We start from the raw sequence: 23,382 nt of genomic DNA, 5'->3' as shown, positions 1-23,382 counted from the left end.
GCAAATTAGGTTTCTTCAGTTACCTGATTGCATCTCTTACTGCTATAATCAATCAGGACTCCATCTCCAAGGTAAAGTAAATGCCTATCAAGTAAAAACAGCTTCCTTTAGCATAGCTTCACCCTGCCTCCATAGAAGATATATGCAAGGCTGCCACTTGGTCTTCGATTCTTTTCTTTACTGCTCATTACTGCCTAGAAAATGTTTTATGTTAAGAGTGCAGTTGTGGACATGCAGTTCTAAAGAGCTTATTTAACTGATCTCTTAAATTTACTCTCCAGCCTTTGGCAAAGTACAGGTTGCATGTTCTTATGTGTAAAGTAAAAGTGTACTAATTATTTTCATTCACTCCTCAGCTTGAGAGTCCCTGCTTGTGTGGCTGATCACTATCTTGCTTGTCTACGGAGAAAGCAAAGTTGTTTTCTTGTAACAAATGTTCTCTGTAGGTAACAGGACAAATCGCCCATTCAATTCCACCCTCCTTCCCGAAGAGTTAAAGGTTAGCTTGCTACAAAGACTGAGGAGACTCATGTAGTGGTTGCCCTGGAACACCTAAGCATGTTGAGAAGACCTTCTCAGTTTTTCTGAACTTTGAGAGAGCTTTCTTGTTTCAGCTACTTATGTGGCTGATTTGTCCTGCTGTCTACAGAGAACACCTTTTACAAGTAAGCAGCTTTGCTTCATATAGAGATGAGCGCATGTAATGATGTTGATCTTATACTAACATTCTTGTTCTTTTTCTCCCACTAGGCCCTATCAGCATGGAGCAGATATGCTGGCTGCAATTTCTCAGATATTGAATGAATGTTCAAAGCCCGACCAAGCTACACCCGCAGCCTTAGTATTACAAGGCCTTCATGCTCTTTGCCAAGCTGAGGTAGGATTAATTTCAACAGTGCCTTTCAAGATCTCGTTTGCTTGCTTTTTCCTTTCTAATACTTCGGGCACTGTTACCAAATTCTAATTTGCATCACTGTTATCTTTTTGAATGTAATTTTGCTGTAATGATTCTATTTTTCTAGAGATATATTAAAAATCATTTTCATTTTCCAGGGCTAGCAGAATTGTTCATGATTCTGTTGCCAATTTTGACTTCTTTTACAATATCTTGGTAGAAGCTGAATTATCTTTCAATTTCATTCTTGTTTTTTCAGATACAAAAGTAAAGACCAGAAAACAAGTTGAACATTTTATTGAAGTTGCCCAATGCATTTGTAATTAGCTTTCTAGACATACGTTTCCTTAATCAGCTCGGTACAAAATGAGATAGGGACTAGGTTGCCAGAATAGACAAGTCAGTTATTGATTGGATTACTGTTTAAGACATTAATATGCTGGCAGGATGATCGTGGACATGGGTTGGCCATGAAACCCTTTTAGTCATTGTATTTTTTAAGGTTTGTTTGCTTTAATATGTGTAAAAGTAACAAGAGAAGCCAGGCGAGATAACACACAGCAGAATTTATGGTCATTTATTTTTTTGATTTATATTCTACCTTTCAGATACTTAAAGCAGATTACATTCAGATATTGTACGTATTTCCCTGTCCTCAGAGGGTTCACATTCTAAGGCCTAGATTCATCAAATTGCGATGTGTCTTCGCAGGGAGCATTCCACTATTGGAAGGTAATAGTGGGACCCCTCCCCCCCAAAAGACGACATGGCTCCATGGCGCATTCTTTTGTGTTACTGCCAAACACCGTGACACAAAACAACATGGCGATTGACCCTTTAACACGATGGTGGCTCCAATCTCATGGGACTGCCATCATCTTAAAGGGTTACTGGTTGCCCAAAAAATTACCTGCACCCAAACTGGGAGGTTAAGTAGGGGTCATTGTTGATTCCCGTTTGAACCCAGGACTGCCAATTGAGGAAGCCCCTACTCTCCGAAACTAAAAATAAAGTTAAAAGGACATGATGGCAATTGGCCTCCCCGGCCCCCCGAAAGTTGAAAGCTCCCCCTGATAGAACAAGGACCCTTCCCCGGCAGAGGAAGGTACCTCCCCCTGTCCCCTTCCCCCCCCCCCCCCGGCCCCATTGAAAGAGCTGCCCCCCTCCCAGCCACTGTTAGAGCAAGGCCCCCTTCCCCTGACCTCCCTGGAAGATGCAGACCCCCTTCCCATCCCCCTGAAATATGCTGGCCCTCATCCCCCCTCTCTGGCCCCCCGATAGAGCAAGGCTCCTCCCACCTACCCCCACCCTCCAGCCCCCCGCTCCATGGACCCTCTTACTTTATGATGGTTCCTGTCCCATTGGTGACGGATGCGGACTCTCACCCATTCCAGTCGACACCATTTTCCAAAATGGGGCAAGGTGAAGTCGGTGCCATTTTGGAAAATGGCTCCAAGTGGGAACCATTATAAGGTAAGGGGGTCTTGAGAGGGGAGGGGGCCTTGCTCTATTGGGGGGGCTGGGGTAAAGTGGGAAGGGGGGCCAGGGGAGGGCCGCCATGCGTATACTTTTAACTTTATTTTTAGTTTTGGGGAATTGGGGCAATCGACCGAGTGGCCAAACGAGTGTCAGCAGTGACGCTCATTTGGCCACGAGTTTTTTAAAATATATTTTTTCCCCTGCCACTTAAAATGTGTGGTGGGAGCCTCAGGGATCGCGTTAGGGTCTCGGGCTTCCCGCCGCACTCTAACGCATGCCAGAGACATCTATCGCACCTTTTCGGTCGGCCGCATTCAAATATTAGCATAGAATTGCCTAGTAATGACCACCTTTGCATGCATTTGCATTATTCATGCATACAAATTGTATGCAAAGAAGGTTATTGTAATAGGGGAGGGTATCTGGCAGGGTCATGCTATTTATCGCATAGAGCGTTTGATATTGCCGCGATAGTGTGCGATTTACACACCTTAGAGCCTTTTATGGCGCCATAAGACTATAACACATTCTGATGAATGACCCGGTAAGTTTGTACCTGAAGCAATGGAGGGTGAAGTGTCTTGCCCAATGTCATATGGAAAAGTGGCTGGTAATGTATGAAGAAAATAGTGTCTTAATAATGAGACACTTTTTATTTGTTTCAAAGTAGCTGATGGTATTATGCTGTCCTAATGAAGGAAGACTAGCTCCAGAAAGCTAGACATGTCTTTTTGATTAAGCCATTACAGTTTACTGACCTTCTACGTGTTTAAGTGAGCTAACATTGTGACCACTTACTTCAGTGCCACCTAAGGGTCTTAGTTACTACATTTTTTTCCCCATAGACACAGAATGGAAAAACAGTTTTAGTACATCAAGCCCTTAATCTGTTTTTGGCTTTTATATTTTATTAAGTTTTCATCTTTAAAAGTATAGGGAAGATGTCACAACAACAGAGAAGGGTAAAAGTATGCACATTTGTACAAGTAAAGGTATCATCTGCAGATAAAAAGGAGGTAATATTGCCTTTGTATAGGTCACTAGTGAGAATTCCATATTGAATATTATATTCATTTCTGGAGGCCATACCTTTGAGAAGATAGAAGTGTTTCAGAAAGGGCTACCAAATTGGTAAACTGCAATACAAATTATAGAAAGAGACTAAAGACATACAAATTGTATTCATAGAGGGAAGAAAGGAAAGGGGAGTCTTGATAGAAACATTCAAATATTTCACAGGTTTCAATAAAATATCAGAAGGTGAATTTTTTCATGGAAAGGGTCATGAAAGTTCAGTGAAAACTTGAGAAAATCACTTCTTTTCTGGAAGGGGTGGTAGATGATTGGAATACCCTACCAGCAGAGGTAATGGCATCCTAAACTGTAACAGAATTCAAGTATGCTTGAGACAGATATGGAGGACATTGGTGGGAACAAGTTTAGAAGGTTGCAGTGTTGCAAGCAATCCACTCTTTGCTCCCTCAAGAGCAGAGGCAAGAGGGTGAGGTGATAAAGAGAAAAAGCAAGGTCGTAGGAAGCACAAGCTAACAATTCTGCAGGCTACCAGGGTAGCTGGGTGGGAACCAAAAGGCTACATCTCCCCAGAGTTCAGCTGGATCAATGCTAGCAGATTGGTGGTGGCCAGATTCCATCTAGCAAGGCAGCAGGGACATAGGCAGCTGAATGCAAGACTACAACCTCACTAGTTTTGGCGGCTGTTTAGACTACAAAGCTTGGTGATAAGAACAGAGGATGGGTAGGACCTGGGTGTTAAATTTAATGTAAGAATTTATATCCTTTGCAGTGTAAACCAGAAAAACTGGGCAGATTGGATGGGCCAAGTGGTCTTTATCTGCAGTCATTTTCTATGTTATTTTGTTATATACTGAAAACAGAAATTTGAATAATTGTCCCATAACAAGTTTAAAAAAATGTTTCTGACCAAAATGTGACTTAGGAATTTGAAGGAAACTTTCTTTATCATTAAAATGCCAGCACATGGCTCAATAGCTCAGCAGTAGAAAACCTGTGTTTGATTCTCTTAACCTGGTGCATGGTCCTTTGGCTGTCAAGGTCTATGAGTACTCAGAGGTAGCATTCACACTCCTCAAGAGTAGACTATCAACCATCTTGTAATAGTAGCAGCCACATGGTCAAGCTCAGGATGCGTCCATACATTTCTCTGAGAGGTGCTTTGGATGGGGCCGAGGAGGGAGGTATAGCTGTTGCTGTTAATGGGTGACCCCTGTGCCCTGGTGCACAAATGCCAGTAATGGGGTATCTGTGCCTTGGCCCCCGGAGCCACCCTGATTTTGCTATGAAGGGGCAAAGGGGATGAGGAAGCTGAAGGGAGGAGAGTCATTTTTAGAAGACATTTGACAAAGTTCCTCATGAGATTTTCCTTAGGAAATTAAAACGTCATGGGAAAGAAGGCAATGTCTTACTGTGGACTGGTTAAAAAATAAGAAACTTATGATAGGACTTCATGGTTTTCCCAATAGAGAAAGTTAAAGAGTGGCTAACCCAGGGATCTGTATTGGGACAGATGCTGTTTAACATATTCATAAATGAACTGGAAAAGGGAGCAACAAGTGAAATGATAAAATTTGCAGATGATACAAAATTAAAACGTGAACAGATTGTGAGGAACTGCAGAAAGACCTTGAGACACTGGTCATCTAATTGGCAGATTAAATTTAATGTGGTCAAGTGCAAAATGATTTACATAAGGAAAGAAAAAAAGTAGAGATTCTCAACACTAGCTTCTGTATTTGGAGTTGCCACCCAGGAAGACTATCTTGAATTCATTGCAATGCATTGAAATCCTTAGGTCAGTATGCAACAGTCAAAGAAGTAAGTAGGTTAAGAATGAAAAGGAATGGAAAATATAACAGAGAACAGAATCCTTTTATATTGATCCATTGTTTTTTTGTTCCTTGAGTATTGAGTGCACTTCTGGTCACCCCATCTCAAAGCAAAACTAGAAAAGATATAGGGCAGCAAAATGGTGAAGGGGATGGAACGTCCTCCTTATAAAGACAGGTTAAACAGTGTAGGCTTTTCAGCTTGGAGAAAAGGTGACTGAGAAGAGGGATATGATAGAGGTTTATAAAATCATGAGTGGAGTGGAACAGGTAAATAGAATGTAGTTGTTTACCCTTTCAAATAGTATTAAGAGTAGGGAAGAGGCGGAGGGGGCACTCTTGAGCAGTGACAAGATGGCCACCTGATCTCTTAGCTCCATGAGACCCCTCATTTTAAACGATAAAATTTAATATTTTATTGATGTAACTCGCTTAGAAATACTTTTCCAGAGACCACGTGATGTGGTGCAGCTGAACGGACGCTTTCCGTGTCAGCTCTTGCCACCATCCATCACAATCTGCATCACAAACATCGAAAAAACAAAATCTAGATCCAGATTGAGTGCTCTACATGTCTATCGACAAATTCATGCTAAAATCAAACACTGGCATGCCCCTGAAAGGAGGGAGAAAGGAAAAAGAAAAAAGTAAGGACGCTGGGGATAAGATGACACCGCTGGTAGGCCGCAGCCCCTCTTCTCCACAGAATACAACCTCCTTCACTGAGCTATCAAACGATACGATAAAGCAGGTCACAGACGCAGTGGTAAAAGCTCTTGATGCCAGATTTATGGACCTAACAGCAAAATTTCAAGAACTCAAACAATCGATTGAGGAAATACACCCCCGCATGGACCTAGTGGAAGCTCGAATCTCAGGCCTGACCGAGCCGCGACAACAGCCAAAGTCTCCGTTTTGGAAAAACAAATTTTAACCTATGCAGAAAAACTCAACGACCTTGGAATAATGTCAGATTTACGGGGCTCCCCGAATCCATAGAAGAAGCGAATTTGGCAATTTTCCTCTCAAAATGGCTGCCGGAGGCATTGGAGTTGCCTGACCTAGCTGGATCCCTTCTCATAGAACGAGCGCATCGACTAGGTAGGAGAAAGGAGGAGGAAAACAGACCACGAATAGTTATAGCCCGATTCTTAAATTGGGCGCAGAAACAACAAGTGCCTGCAGTCTTACCGCACTAACCGAAATTTAAAATACCAAACGGAGACAGTCCGAGTATTTCAAGACTTTTCTGTACAAGTAACACAAAAACGGAAAGCATTTAGCCCACTCTGTTCAGACTTATACCGGAAGAATATTCGCTTTCAGCTGCAGCAGCTAGCCTTCCATCAACCCCGAAGGGAGTCGCCAACGAGGTAAGGTGGGCGGAGCAGAGATGTCGGACAGTGATGGACACAACATCATCTTCTATCTTATGGGTGGCTTTTAAGGCCACAATCCGGGGTGAAATACTCATTTACTCCATTCGCTCTAAAAAAAAAAAAAAACAACAAAAAAAAGCGAACTTCAATCTCTTCATCAAGAAGTTGTGTCCCTTGAAGCTGCTCACATCAAAACTCCTACTTTGCTCACATACAATGCCCTCATTAAGGCAAAATATCCTTATAACCAGCTATTAAGCTCTCAAGTGAAAGTGGCTCTCTTTCAAACTAAAGCATTATACTACGCTGAGAATAACAAGTGTGGACACATGCATTTCGAGACTTTTATGCTTCTCTTTATCAGTCGGAAACTACGCAACCAGACGCCATTCAACGATTTTTGTCTTCTCTACCTCAACTTACCATCTCAGAAATTCAAAACTCTCAATTAAATGCCCCGATTACTACTTCAGAGATTACTACTTTCTTCTTTCTCCACAGGTAAAGTGCCAGGACCGGACGGTTTCACCACTGACTTTTATCAAGCCTTTAAAAAAGAACTCGTGATACATCTACAGGACTTCTATTCTTCTCTCTTATTATCTCCAGAAGCTTCTTTAGCCTTTACAGAAGCATGTGTAGTGGTGATTCCTAAGCCAGGGAGAGATGATACCAAAATTGCAAATTATCGACACATCTCTCTGCTTAATGCTGATTACAAGATCTTTGCAAAGATATTAGCCAATCGATTATCTCACATTATGCCCTTCCTTATTCATTCTGACCAATCTGGTTTTATTAAAAATAAGCTGATATCTAATAATTCCTGACTTTTTCTTCATTTACATCAAAATGTATTTTCGGCTGAATTTCCTGCAGTAGCAATAGCCCTGGACGCTGAAAAAGCCTTCGACCGTGTCGAATGGCCCTTTTTATTTCAGGTTCTACAGTGGTTTGGCATCCACTCTATTTTTCTTTCTTGGATTCAATACATATATCATTCCCCATTAGCCTTTTTATATATTAACAATCATGCTTCCCTACCTTTCTCACTATTTAGAGGCACTCGACAAGGCTGTCCCCTTTCGCCACTTCTTTTCAACCTGGCTTTGGAACCACTACTATCAGCAATAAGTCATGACTCTACTATTACAGGTATTACAATTGGATCAGACACTTTTAAGTTATCAGCATATGCCGATGATGTGCTTTTTCTCACCAAGCCTGATTCTTCTCTTCCTAACATTTTCAGTCTCATTTCCCAATACTCTACTTATTCTGGCTACAAAATCAACTGGCATAAAACTGAACTTCTCCCTCTCAACTATAGAGGTGCCCTGGTAAACACTTCCCAATATCAAATACAAAAGGTAACCAAAGGTCTTAAATATTTAGGTGTATATTTTTATACTTGTCCGACAGATACTATAAAACATAATGAAGTTAATTCTTGCAGCTTTTGAAAACCACCACTCTTAAATGGTCCCCATTACACCTCACCTGGTGGGGTAGACTGGATACCATAAAAATGGTACTAACCCCCCCCAAATTGTGTGTATTCTCTCAATGCTTCCCATTTTCTTTTCCAAGGATTTCTACTCTCATGTGGATATGGAAAGGGAAAACTCCCAAAATTTCATTAAAGAAACTTAAAGCAAACAAACAAGATGGGGGTGTAAATTTTCCTGATTTCTATACATACCATAGGGCCTTTGTACTACAACAAGGTTATCATTACTTCGCTACACCTAATTTACACACCGACACCCCCCCCCCCCAAAAGATGGCTCTGTTTAGAACGACATTTGCTTTTTCCATACCCATTGGAAGTTTTCCCTGGTATCCTATTAAAGCCCTCGCATTTAGCCTCCCTGATTCTGAGCTCCCTACATAAGGCAATTATGGAACTAGAAGCCTTGCGACCACCATCAACTAGTGCCTGGCAGTCATCTAAAATGCCCCTTTATGGCAAAATGCTTTAATCCGAGTTGATAATTGGGTTATTAACTGGCCCATATGGCAACTCAGGAACATATGGACCCTGCAGGCAGTGTTCCATTCTAATTCCTTTATATCTTTCGAACAAATCCAGGAACAATATACCCTGCCATCCACTCAATTCTGTGCCTGGATACAGCTTTGTAAAGCTCTTCAAGCTTCGGAAATACATAACATTTCTTACACCAGATCCCCCTACTTACTGGACTTTTATTTGGAATTTGGTCCGAAGGGACATTTAGCATCTCATTTTTATAAACTCTTCCAACGCCTTTCTCGTTCTGTCTCTCTACAACCACTGTACAATATCTGGGCTACCGAACTGGGAGAAATCCCTTCTGTGGAAGTATGGAAACATGTATGATGGATTTCCACTCATACATCCCTCTCTTCTAGTTTAACACAATCCTCTTTTTTTTCATACTACACAGAGCCGTATGGACCCCATGGAAATTGCATAGGGCAGGCCTTACTCCATCACAAGCATGCTGGACTTGTTCCGCTCCCAAAGCCATGTTACACCATCTTCTTTTTTCCTGCCCCTATGTACATACCTTTTGGTAACAAATTTGGTCAATTACATCCAACGTTTTATCCATTACTCTACCTTTATCATATAATCTTGTTATTCTAAAAGGAGCCTATCCACACCTTCCACTCGCTATTCCCCAACGCAAACTTCTGGATTTTTTTACTAACTGTTGCACAATTAAATATCCTATCTAACTGGAAGCATGGAGACCTGCTATCAGAACACCTGTGGTGGAATTCTGTTAACCTATATTGCAAATATGAAAGAGCAATGGTGATCAAACATAATAGGCTTACTGCTTGGTCTCAAGTATGGAAGCCACTTACTGCTTATATAGCCTCTCTATAATCTATTCACATAAATAATCTGACCTCTGCATTTTTGTTACAGGCCTTTCTTCTCTTCTCTTATTCTTCCTTTTTTCTCACTCTTCATCTCTTTCTGATCTTTCCATTTCATTTTAGTATCCTATCCATTCTTTATCATATACTTCTTCTCTTTCGGTGGTGAATGTTTTATAACTTATTGCCATGGTGATTTTTATGTATTACTGTTTCCTAGATATTCTTTTCATACATATTGGACTCTCTGTACATAAGCTTTGTTCAGCAATGAGTTATACATTTTACTGTTATGATATTACATGTAACACCTCTGTTTATTGTTTCTTTAAACTAATAATAAAACAGATTGAAACAAAAAAAAAAAAGTAGGGAAGAGGCAAAATGGCCACCACATAGCGAATTGCAGGTCCCTCAGCTCCTGGAAGTTTTCATGATTTAAACTTTCTATTTGGATATATTTCCTCAAAAATGCCACGCGCAAAGCAAGAATATGGGAAAATATTACCTCAACTCCTACTGTGTCGGTGAGACAGTCCAGGATCGAGGAGGCCTTCGGAAGATCTATGCCACTGGAACCGGAAGGAGGGCCGCTGGAGATTCTCGCGGGGAGCAGCCACCAGACTTCAGGCCTATTGAAACATCCCTCAGCCCCTGAGCACCAACAACGCCGACTCTCCCAACAGGTTCCTCAGTGGAAACGAAGACCGAACAACAAACAACACTGATGGAACAGCTCCATCCAAAGACAACGATAGCCCTGAGAAGTACAGCCGGTAGGCTGAGTACTTCGGAAAGCCTGCAGATACCGGGCTCCAAGGGCCAGATTGAGGAAGGGCAGCATTTGGCTGGGGAGAGACGCCAGACTGAGGTAGGGAGAAGAGTCTAAAGTCCAAGTTCTCTTGCCGCCGTACTTGGAAATACCTGAAAAGATAACGTTAGAGGTAATTTGGAAGGCTATTTTGACTTTACTTAAGGCAGTTTCTGATTTGATGAATACTGTTAAAGAAAATTTAACTAAAGTTCAAGATCAAGAAAAAACGATATTGCAGATGGAAGAGAATATAAAAGATTTAGGGGCTGAGGTAAAAAGAGTCAAAGTAGTACAGACTGTGAGTTAATAAAATCGGAATCAGCATGGGGAAGATACTTGATTTCTTTGAGAACGTAATCTCAGGTTTCTAAACTTTCCGAGAAAAAAATGGATTCCTCCAAAAGAACTCTTGAAAAGTTATTTCCTCAATATTTTGGGTTTCTTAGTCAGCTATACCCCAGATCTCAAAGCTGTTATATTTACCAACGAAAGCAGACACAGAGAATCAAGCTGAGAAATCTGTTGACAATTTATCCGACATAATTGAAAAGTCATTTGAGACAAACATTGAGACAAGAGCAACTCTTTTGGTGATTTTACCCAGGTCTCTGATAGAGATAAAATATTACAAGTGTATTTTTGTAAACAGCAATTATAATTTTATGGGAAACAAATCAGAATTTTCCCGGTTATAACTAAGGCTATGCAGGAAAAAAGAAAACTCTTTCTGCAAATGAGAAATGATGTTATACTATTTGAGATTTCCATGTCGTTGTATAATTGTATTTCAAAATAATAGATATGCATTTAGTGATATTGAGCAGTTGAGACAGTACTTAGATTCGCATTCCTAAAAGATCTCAGGAAGGAGTTGGTCACTATGTTTAAAGGCGCATATAGCTATATTTATCCTGTTTGAAATTTTTTTAACATATAATCTGCTCTAATGTTTCTTGTCTCTCCAGATTACCTATAAGCTTTAGTTGATCATGTTACTAAACAGTCTATATTTTTGAGATGTAAGAATTATTGTTTCCTTATTTTATGTGATGAATAGTAACATTGTCTTATTGTAATAACTTGGAAATTCAATAAAAAAATAAATTATTAAAAAAAAATTGTATTAAGAGTAGGGGATATGCCATGAAACTAACAGCAGATTTAAAAGAAGAAAGTATTTTTTTCACTCAATGTAAACTCAAAGGGGTAGATTTTAAGAAAGTGCGCCTTCGCGTACTTTTGTTGGCGCACCAGGCGCAAACAAAAGTACGCTTGATTTTAGTAGATACGTGCGTAGCCGCGCGTATCAGCTAAAATCCAGGATCGGCGCGCGCAAGGCTGCCGATGTGTAGCCGGCGCGTGCCGAGCCGCACAGCCTGCCGCCGTTCCCTCCAAGGCCGCTTCGAAATCGGAGCGGCCTCGGAGGGAACTCACTTTCGCCCTTCCCTCACCTTCCCCTCCCTTCCTCTATCTAACCCACCCCCCCGGCCCTATCTAGACCCCCCCGGAGGGAGAAGTAAATTCCTGCGCGCCAGCGGGCCGCTAGCGTGCCGAGACGCGACCTGGGGGCGGTTCCGGAGGGCGCGGCCACGCCCCCGGACCGCCCCGGGCCGAAACCACGCCCCCTGGCCTGCCCCCGAAACGCCGCATCCCGCCCCAAAACGCCGCGCCGATCCGACACGCCCCAACACGCCCCCCTCGAAAAACCCCAGGACTTACGCGAGTCCCGGGGCTCTGCGTGCGCCGGTAGGCCTATGGGAACATAGGCGCACCGGCGCGCAAGGCCCTGCTCGCGTAAATCCGGGCGGATTTACGCGAGCAGGGCTTTTAAAATCCGCCCCAAACTGTGGAATTTGTTGCTGGAGAACATTGTCAAGGCATCTAGCATAGCTGGGTTAAAAAGGAGTCTGAACAAGTTTCTGGAGGAAAAATCCCAAAACCATTGTTAACCCGGTAGATTTGAGAAAGTCACCACTTATCACTGAGAAAGAGGAACAAGAAATCGATCTACTCTTTTGGATCTGCTTGGTACTTGTGACCCTGAGTGACCACTGTCTGAGGATGCTGGGCTCAATGGACCTTTGGTCTGACTCAACAAGGCATATCTTATGTTCTTATGACTCTATCCCTATTTTGGAATATTTTATTTTTGAATAAGGTAGAATGAATTTTCTAACCCTGAGAATGTTCTGGTTTGAATATAGAGTTGTGATTGAGTTCTGTCAGTAGGTGAAAAAGCACTGTCATAGTATAGTTTTTATGTACCGCCTTTGTGCGAAGTTGCAATTTATTGTAAACTGGGGTGATCTGTATCCCATACAGGAACCTTGGTATATAAAAGTTAAAAATAAATAAAAATAAATATAGGGGTGCTCTGCAGAGAGTTTATGATAAATATACCTGTTAAAGGTACATCCCTGAGTGGCAAACCACAGTAAGTATTGTATTATATTTTTGCATAACATTGAACATATTTTGTGCAAGACAAAAACAGTATGAAAGAATATATTAGAAATTCCCAAGATATACAGAAATATACCAAAGGTTAGCATCTGTATTCCATCACAGCCCTAGTATTTGCATATCATACTAATTAGACTTGTAGGAATAACCAAAGCTACTGAAATGCCAGAATGAATGCTAAAAGTGAAAAAATATGTCAAAGTTCAACATGATGTTTCATTCCTGCCTTCTGGGCTCAATTTATAAGAAATCACATGACTTACAAGAATTCAATCCTTTTAACATATGAGATAAAATTATATTGTCAACCGAAAAGGGCAATTTCATACAAAAAAAAACCCTAATTTCATTGTTGTGTAAATTGAAGGTGTGACCTATTTAAACTATTATGTCAATAATGCTCTCTGTGACTGTTTTTTGAATTGCCTTGCCTGTAATCTTGCACTCTCCTGGGATATCCCATTCTTTATCTAAATAAAGATCCCAGAGTTATCTACTCAGTTTAATCCTCCTTACACTTAAGTCCTCTGTAAAGGATGGATGGAAAACCTTGAAACTGGAAAGGTTTGCTTCTGCAGCAGGAAAGAAGAAGTTTATAACTTCACAAACTTCACAACTTCCTCCTAATTTTTCTGATATAGTGAGGAGGCAATAGTGAGGGAGTTTTCACTAATGCTCCACTACCTCTTTTCTCACTATATCAAGAGAAAGGGAATTTGCATTCTCATCTTCCAAAAGCAAACTCAGGTCTGTGCATTTTTTCTCATTACCGTTGAGGGCTATCAAAATAAACAATGCCAGCAGCTAAAAGATAGAACTTATATATATATTCTGTGCCTCTTTCATCAGTTAAAAGACTGAGTACCACACTTTCTGTGTATTGTATGATAATTTGGCAAGTACCAAACAATAGCTATGAGCACCCATATTCACCAGAGGGTCTAACAGATTGTTTCTGTCTCTCATGTGAAAGAACCCTGTGTATGAAAATATTTTTTTCTGTTAGTAACCAAAATTGCCAGATGGTTACATTTATTTTTAGTGATTCTTAGCTGAAGTATTACTTCTAACCTGTGCTAGTGAGCTTCATCTTCAGTTTTTATGACTGTCAGATTCTTGCATCTACTTATTTTTATTCTGAGAGTGGATCTGTTCATTGAGGAAAGGCCCAATTTGTTTGTTTTCGCAAATTAGAATTTTCACTCATTTTTAAAGCCTATGCCTTAGTCACCACCAGATTTTAATTACACTTTTTTATTATTTTAATTTTATAAGATGCCTATTGTTAACTGTTTCATCTTACATACTATTGGATATTTGTCCACATCATAAAACACCACACAGTGTGGCAATTGATATATTCATTAGGGTATTACAAACTGTTGAATAGCATTGTTAAAGCTTTTTGGGGAAAGCCAGTGTTCTTCACATTTATAAACAATGAATTCACTTGGCAATTAACAGGCATTCAGATATCTTTTTTTCTTAGGATTCTAGTAGTGCTTTTCTGCAAGTCAACAACAGTTGGTCGTAAAGCAAACTTGACCATTTTTGCCAGACCATTTTCTTATTCTAGGCTTTTGTTGCCAAAATGAGCTCAGCAGAAGCCCATCCATACTGGAGTTTAATTGACTTAATGCCTACTAAAGTTGTACAGAAGCCAAAAAGTTCTTTAGAATGAAAATGCTGATTGTAAACAGTTTTGCAAACTGTTTCTGGAACAGATGAGTTGTCTAACATTTAAGGGCCTATTTATTAATGGGCATTAGGATGAACACGTGCAGCTAATGTGTGGGAATGTACACATTATCTGATATCCATGTCACTAAATGGGTTAATGCACAAATTGTGATTTCCATTAGCATGTCTGTGAGTGACACTAATATGCATGCAAATGACCCCAAAAAGGGCCAGTTTGTGCTTATAAGGTCATTAGATATTAACACTGGATTCACTGTTAATACTGAACAAGCCTAAGTCGGATCACGTAAAACTAGGGAATTAACTACACCTCAGAAGATGTATCAAGAAGCTGTCCAGGCACTGCATTCTACTCCTTCCCCCACCCCCAGGTACTAGATCATTCTCATCCAAATCTTCATCAGGAGAGAGCCAGCTGCCTGCTTCAGTTGAAGTTTTGGATGCTATCTATCTGGTACCTCAGGGTTTGGGGAAATCGCAGGACCTGGGAGGGGTCTTCCAGCTTATGAGAAAGAGGGTCTTGTTCTTCCTGGGAGTGGGGGGAGGAAGAGGTTATTGTTCTGCTGGGGAAGGGCATTCTTTTGCTTTGGAAGGGGGAGAGTAGAGAATGTTTCCATATTTTTACTGTTTCACTTTGAGCCATATGACACAAAGAAAGCCGAACTGCTGCATATGGCAGCTTTCCCATGTAGGCTTTAATGGGCATTAAAGCCTGATCTAAATCATGTGCTACAATTAGCCAGTTTCCAATGTCACCGTGGAGCTTATGCATTTTCTGCATAAGGCAGCTGCCATTCCCTACAGCAGAGCTTTCCAAACTTTTCATGTTGGTGACACACTTTTTAGACAAACATAATTTCGGGACACAGTAATTCAGTCTACTAGTAAACCAGAGGTTAAAGGTTAAACGAACGAAACATATTTCGACAATTTATGTATGTTTCCTTAAATATATACATAAATAAAATGTTTCATGACACAACGTATCTCATGAAAACCTTAAATTTATATTAAAAATATATATTCCAAGATTCATGTTATTGTTATAATTTATGAGAAACAATAATAAAACAAATTGTCTGTCTCCCACACACTCATCTCTCTCCTCCCCCCAGCACATGTCTGGCCCCCACACACTCATATCTCTCCCCCTCAAGCACATGTCTGTCCCCCCAGCACGTTTGCCCCCCACTCACTCATCTCTCTCCCCCCAGCACATGTCTGGCCCCCACACTCATGTACCTCGTCTTTTTGATTGTTGCCAGTTAAGTGCTTCACTCCCTTCCATGATCACCAGACACTGCTGCTTGCAGTCAGTACTCCTCAAGGCCAGGCCTCATCGGCAGCAGCAGCAGCCAATGCAAGGATGGCTGGGCTTGTTCCACCCACCAAGCCCCCCAAAAAAACGCGATTGACAGCAAAAATCACCCAATAATAAGCAACCCATAAACTTAAAAAAAAAAAGTGAATCTCTAGAAAAAAAAAAGCCCAAACTCGCATCAGAGTTCACCGGGCTTGCGCGACACACCTGCACACTGCAGGCGACACACTAACGTGTCCCGACACACAGTTTGGAAAGCTCTGCCCTACAGGTTGAACCCTTGGGTGCAGGCGGCCACCAGGACTTCCAAGTGAGAGCAGGGACCAGGATGGAGTGCAGACCAGGACGGAAGCAGAAGCGTAGCTGAAGGCCAGGACCAGAGCCAAAAGCAGGAGTGTAGTCAAAGGCCAAGATTGGAGCAGGAACCAGGATCACAGGAACATGGCCAGGCAATAGGTTAACACACAGCAAATTCTGTATTGATTGTTGGACAAGCAAAGGTATGGCAAACGGGAGCTTCTTATATACAAATGTGTATTTGAGCTACACTTAATGCTGGTTTAATAGGAAACCTTTGGAAGCAGGTCTCCCTAACTTTACTTAGCTTGATTTTTATTAGAGAATTGTCAGTGATTCAGGGTTCCTGTGGCTCCACTGCAAGATCCCCTGTTCTTGAACATTGCGTTGTTTTTGACAAAAAGGGAGCCGCTATGCATTCCCTGCATAGACCATACAACTGCCAGGGCAGAAATCTCTTTTTGGGGGGGGAGCTCCAGATGAGGAGGAGGAGTTCGAGACCTGGTGGGGCTTCGCCCGGAACCCTGAGCTGCTCGGGAGGTTTGTTTGGCATCTGTCCCTCTCTGCTGTAAGTCGCAGGAACAACTCCATCAGTTTGCGCCTTGCCGGTCCTTTAAATCTCCTGGCTGTGCAGCACACCTTTGCTGCCGGCGCACCCACCTAACCTCAAATGGAGGACCCACGGTGGGTAAGGGGTCTAGTAAGACTCCCGTTGGCTTTGTTCTTTTGTCTTGTGGACTTTTTCTGTGAGACAAAAAACAGTGATACCTCTGCAATATTTTGTTGGGGAGGGGCAAAATATCACAGGATTGCTCCCCATGTAATATTTTGGTCCTTCCACAATAAAATATTACAGCTTAGTAAATGGACCCTTAGTGAGATAGTAGAAGTTCTTGGAGGTTCCTGTAAGATAGAGGAATGAGCAGGCTGTCTTCCAGAGAGGGAACAGGCTCTTTCCTAAGGAATCCTAGAAAGGACTCAGGGAGAAGGCGAAAGCAGGAGTTTTACCACAGAGGGTGGGAGAAAACTCTTGCCTAAATAATCCTCATGGAAGGGAATCCATGAGGAAAGAGAGTTCTAATGAGGTATCTAGAAAGGGCTCTGGAATTTAAACAGCATTCTGCTAAAACTAAGGACTGAAGATGAGAAAACTGACTTGGCAAGTCTGTGTAACCAGGTACCAGCAATGTGCTAAACAATAAGAGTAGAGGAGTCCTGCCTACTAAGGATGCAGCACACAATCTTTCCTCATAGGGGAGCTGTTCTATCCCCTTTATCATTTTGGTTGCCCTTCTCTGTACCTTCTCCATCGCAACTATATCTTTTTTGAGATGTGGCAACCAGAATTGTACACAGTATTCAAGCTGTGGTCTCACCATGGAGTGATACAGAGGCATTATGACATTTTTCTTTTTATTCACCATTCTCTTTCTAATAATTCCCAACATTCTGTTTGCTTTTTTGACTGCCGCAGCACACTGCACCGATGATTTCAATGTGTTATCCACTATCACGCCTAGATCTCTTTCTTGGGTTTTAGCTCCTAATATGGAACCTAACATTGTGTAACTATAGCATGGGTTATTTTTCCTTATATATGCATCACCTTGCACTTATCCACATTAAATTTCATCTGCCATTTTGGCTAAAATAGCCTCTTTCACCTCACCTTTTAACCATGCCAGTAATCATTTTGTCTTCCTTCCAACTTTCTTAATGTGTGGAATACATCTGGACTGTGCTTCTAGGATGGTATTTTTTTAACAATGTCCACACCTCTTGCACACTTTTTATCTTTGTAGCTGCCCCTTTCAGTTTTTTTTCTATTTTTCTCATTTTATCAAAGTTTCCCTTTTGAAAGTTTAGCACGAGAGCCGTGGATTTTCTTACTGTCCACCTTCCAGTCATTAATTTAAATTTGATCATATTATGATTACTATTGCCAAGCGGCCCCATCACCGTTACCTCTCTCACCAAATCATATGCTCCACTGAGAATTAGATCTAAAGTTGCTCCCTCTCTCATTGGTTCCTGAAGCAATTGCTCCATAAAACTATTATTTATTCCATCCAGGAACTTTATCTCTCTAGCATGTCCCAATGATACATTTACCCAGTCAATATTGGGGTAATTGAAATCTACTATATAAGAACAGTTAATTATTAAGTGCAACGAACTACACTTGTCTCACAAAATAAACGTCGCATAGATTATAATTTTTTAGATTTTTTTATGTGCATAGAATTTATCTGGAACAGTGGACCATCATAACACCCTTGGTTTTTTAGGCAGTAAGCCACACTTTCAACCTTACAGGGTCATGTTTAATCATCGGTCCATTAAATGTCTTTTGTCTTCTTTATTCAAATGTTCTCTTTCTCCTTCTTTTTTATCTTTTTTATAATTAGTAAAATCCTTTGCAATAAATTTAAAGACGGAATTGCCTTACTTGTGCGGAGCGCCGCTGCGCTTCCGACCTTTATCTCCTGTGCCGCCGCGCTATTATCTCCAGCGCTGTCGTGCTTTGTAGGCGAAGAATACTTCTGGATTTTATGTTGAACTTCCGATTGAATGTGCTCACACACTTTAGAGCTCCTGCAGTCCGACGTATGTTTCGCAATTTGCGCTGCTTCAGGGACTGATCGGGAAGTTGTAGGGTCTAGGCTTGAAAAAATGCAAGGTTAATTCCCGCCGAGATAGCTTCGATATTTAAATGCTGCTATCCAGTTCATATGGTATTTAATACCGCAGTCAGCCGCCTAATCCTCTTGTCGGCGACAAGAGAATTAGGCGGCTGACTGCGGTATTAAATACCATATGAACTGGATAGCAGCATTTAAATATCGAAGCTATCTCGGCGGGAATTAACCTTGCATTTTTTCAAGCCTAGACCCTACAACTTCCCGATCAGTCCCTGAAGCAGCGCAAATTGCGAAACGTACGTCGGACTGCAGGAGCTCTAAAGTGTGTGAGCACATTCAATCGGAAGTTCAACATAAAATCCAGAAGTATTCTTCGCCTACAAAGCACGACAGCGCTGGAGATAATAGCGCGGCGGCACAGGAGATAAAGGTCGGAAGCGCAGCGGCGCTCCGCACAAGTAAGGCAATTCCGTCTTTAAATTTATTGCAAAGGATTTTACTAATTATAAAAAAGATAAAAAAGAAGGAGAAAGAGAACATTTGAATAAAGAAGACAAAAGACATTTAATGGACCGATGATTAAACATGACCCTGTAAGGTTGAAAGTGTGGCTTACTGCCTAAAAAACCAAGGGTGTTATGATGGTCCACTGTTCCAGATAAATTCTATGCACATAAAAAAATCTAAAAAATTATAATCTATGCGACGTTTATTTTGTGAGGTAATTGAAATCTCCCATTATTACCGCACTACCAATTTGGTTAGCTTCCCTAAATTCTCTTAGCATTTCACTGTCCGTCTCACCATCTTGACCAGGTGGAACGTAGTATACCCCTATCACTATAGTCTTCCCCGACACACAAGGGATTTCTACCCATAAAGATTCAATTTTGTATTTAGTCTCATGCAGAATGTTTATCCTGTTGGACTCTATGCCATCCCGGACATAAAGCGCCACACCTCCTCCTGGGTGCTCCTCTCTGTCATTGCGATATAATTTGTACCCCAGTATAGCACTGTCCCATTGGTTATCCTCTTTCCACCATGTCTCTGAGATGCCAATTAAGTCTGTCATCATTCACTACTATACATTCTAATTCTCCCATCTTACTTCTTAGACTTCTGGCATTAGCATACAGACATTTCAAAGTTTGTTTTTTGTTTGTATTTTCATTCTGCTTTTTAATTGATAGGGATGTTAGAATTTTTTTAGCTCAGGTGAGTTTTAGTTACAGGCACTTGGACTATTTTTCTAATTATTGGAACCTCACTGTCGAGATGCCCTAATTCTAATGCATCATTAGTATCCTTTGAAGATACCTCTCTCCGAACCATGCGCTGCTGAGCGACTGTCGGCTTTCCCCTTTGTTCTAGTTTAAAAGCTGCTCTATCTCCTTTTTAAAGGTTAGCGCCAGCAGTCTGGTTCCACCCTGGTTAAGGTGGAGCCCATCCCTTCGGAAGAGACTCCCCCTTCCCCAAAGGGTTCCCCAGTTCCTAACAAAACTGAATCCCTCTTCCTTGCACCATCGTCTCATCCACGCATTGAGACTCTGGCGCTCTGCCTGCCTCTGGTGACCTGCGCGTAGAACAGGGAGCATTTCAGAGAATGCTACCCTGGAGGTTCTGGATTTAAGCTTTCTACCTAAGAGCCTAAATTTGGCTTCCAGAACCTCCCTCCCACATTTTCCTCTGTCGTTGGTGCCCACATGTACCATGACAGCCGGATCCTCCCCAGCACTGTCTAAAATCCTATCTAGGTGACGCGTGAGGTCCGCCACCTTCGCACCAAGTAGGCATGTTACCAGGCGATCCTCACGCCCACCAGCCACCCAGCTATCTACATTCCTAATAATCGAATCACCAACTATGATGGCCGACCTAACCCTTCCCTCCTGGGCAGTAGGCCTTGGGGAGATATCCTCAGTGTGAAAGGACAATGCATCACCTGGAGAGCAGGTCCTTGCTACAGGATCCTTTCCTACTGCACCTGGTTGGTGCTCTCCCATCATGAGACCCTCTTCCTCCAAGGCAGCACCAGGGCTGCCGGTCTGAAGTTGGGACTTGACTACTATGTCCCTGAAGGTCTCATCTATATACCTCTCTGTCTGCCTCAGCTCCTCCAGGTCTGCCACTCTAGCCTCCAGAGATCGAACTCATTCTCTGAGAGCCAGGAGCTCTTTGCATCTCATGCACATGTACAACTTCTCACCGGTGGGTAAAAAAATCATATATTTATTTATTTATATGTGACACTCTTTGCAAAAGACTGGGAATTCCCCCTCTTGCTGCTGGACTGCTGCCTTCATCTCAATTTTGATCAGTTCCTAGTTAAGTTTTAGGTTGCTAAGGGAGTAGGAATGTGTCTAACGTCCTTTAAATGTATTAGTGAATTCACTATGTGTCTGGTAGTGGCCTACTGGGGTCTGATCGAATTCTCAAAGTTTTTGTTGATGAATTTATTTTTTTTTTGTGAAAGTGGCACCTGCCTATAAATTAAGGGATGAGCTAGGGGTGGGTGGGCGAGGGGTGGAAGGGTTGGGAAATACAAACAGTCTAACTTCAGTTAGTCAGCCAGAGTGACTCACTGCTCTCTTGATTAACAAATGTTGGTCCCTATTCAAACCCAATCACACTACCTCAACACCTTTCCAAGGTGAGTAACTCAGCTGAACTATTCAACTTTTTTACTTAGGTATACACTGCTCCTAGCTTATTTCTAGCTTCTGGCTACTTTTTGTGGGTTGTTTTTTTTTTGTGGGGTTGTTTTTTTTTTTCCAATACAAACACTCAGTTTGTATTAAATACAAACACTCAGTTCTGCAGACTTTTAAAAATAAACACACTACCTACTGCTTACTAGCTACCTTATTGACTGACTATTTAAAAATACAAACAGTCTAACTTGTTTATTCACTGCCTTTCTGACTATTAAAGGCACAAACACACTAAATAATATTCCCAAATAGTTAACTTTGCCCCAATACTTTTAAAAAAGACAAAGTCCCAAGCAAAAACTTACTGATTCCTTTCAGCCACCAGCAAACTGATCCTCTCCTCTCAGTGTTCAAGAAATCATGGGATAAATACAGTGGATCTCTAAGGAACTAATGCTAAATTAATGGGACAGATGGGCAGACTGGATGGGCCATACGTTTTTTTCTCTGCCACATTGTTTCTATGTTTCTATAGACACTCCTGAGGGAGTAGACAGAATGAGAAATTATCTAAGAAAGTTTGAGGAGTGGTCAAATGTTTGGCAATTAAGATTCAGTACCAAAAATTGCAGAGTCATGTACTTGTGTTACAGAAATTTGCAGGAGCAGAAAGCAGTAGGTGGTGAAGAGCTGATGTGCACTGACCAGGAGAGGAACATTGGGTTGATAATGTCTGATGATCTCAAGTTAGCAAAACAGTGTAATAATCTGGCTAGAGTGAGTGGGATGCTGGGCTGCATAGGGAAAGGCATAACCAGTAGAAAAAAGGTCATAATGATGACTTATACAGCGGAATTGAGGCCCCATGTAGAGTACTGTGTTTATTTCTGAAGGCTGTATCTCAGAAGGATAAAAGAGAGACTAAAAGTGGTCCAGAGATAGGTAATCAAAATAGTGCAGGGTTCTGCACCAAAACCCCTAGGAGATGAGACTGAAGGATCTCAATATGTATACCTTAGAAGAGAAGCGAGATTGGGAGGGGGAACTGTGATACAGACATTTAAATATCTGAAAGCTATTAATGCATAAGAAGTAAACATTTTTAATGGAAAGGAAATTGTAAAACTAGGGATCATTATGTGAATCTCCAAGGGGATAGAGTCAAAAAACTGTCATAGAGAGGATGATGGATACTCGGAATGCCATTCTGGAGGAGGTAGTGGAGACAAAAACAGTAATAGAATTTAAAAATTGGGATAAGCACAAAAGATCCCTGGAGAAAGAAGATAGTAATTGTTGTGGTTTCGAGGTGTTTGAGTGGATTTTTAGGTACTGTGGAAGATGACCGTGCCCACGGGGAGGAGCCCCATGGGGAGCCACAGTACTGGGCTAGACTCAGGACGCACAAACACAGAGTTTTGTCTTTTATTGTACAGCTGATGTATACCACCAAAGATGGCAGTAGTGAGGTGATCCAGAGGTAGCAGTCCAAGGACCCTCAGCAGAGGAAACCCGTCTCACCAAGATGGTATAGGGAGATCCAGGTGTAGGTTTCCCAGCACGGCAGAGCTGTAGATGAAATAGACTGAGAATTAGATTACTCACCAGATGGTAGCTGTAAGGTTGATGATTCCACCAGGCAGACGTAGATGGTAACAGGCACCGATGAAGGGAGAGCAGGCTCTCGAGGAGCGAGTACATGATCCCAGGAAGGCCCCCGAGGAGCGGGTACCCAAGTTAGAGAATACCTTGAAGGGCAGAGAGAGCTTCCAGCGGTAGCACAGAAGCGGCAGAGTAGCTTAGACCGGACGAGTCCAATCCTTGCTAACTCAAGCGTAGGCTAAATACCCGAATGGCGTGATGTCACTCGAGGGGGACGCCCCCGAGATTCCCGCCATGACGTGGATAAAGACGTGGGTGGCATGCGCGCGCTCACCCTAGGAGGCCCTTAGGAGAAGCATGGCATGAGGCTTTGCCATAGCCATTCCGGGGATGACAGAGA

The 23,382-nt window shown here is 41.8% G+C and overlaps 1 protein-coding gene across 1 annotated transcript in view; it reads left to right on the top strand.

Moving 5' to 3' along the window:
- The window catches only part of FOCAD (focadhesin), a 788,759-nt gene that overhangs the window by 360,523 nt on the left and 404,854 nt on the right, over window positions 1-23,382 (top strand). Inside the window, exon 15 of the mRNA XM_029606912.1 lies at window positions 751-877. Coding sequence (XP_029462772.1) covers window positions 751-877 — 127 coding nt within the window. The remainder of the gene's footprint in view (window positions 1-750; window positions 878-23,382) is intronic.

The sequence above is a fragment of the Rhinatrema bivittatum genome, chromosome 1 (genome assembly GCF_901001135.1).
Source record: "Rhinatrema bivittatum chromosome 1, aRhiBiv1.1, whole genome shotgun sequence".
Lineage (NCBI taxonomy): Eukaryota > Metazoa > Chordata > Amphibia > Gymnophiona > Rhinatrematidae > Rhinatrema > Rhinatrema bivittatum.
This window is presented reverse-complemented; position numbering and strand designations above follow the sequence as displayed.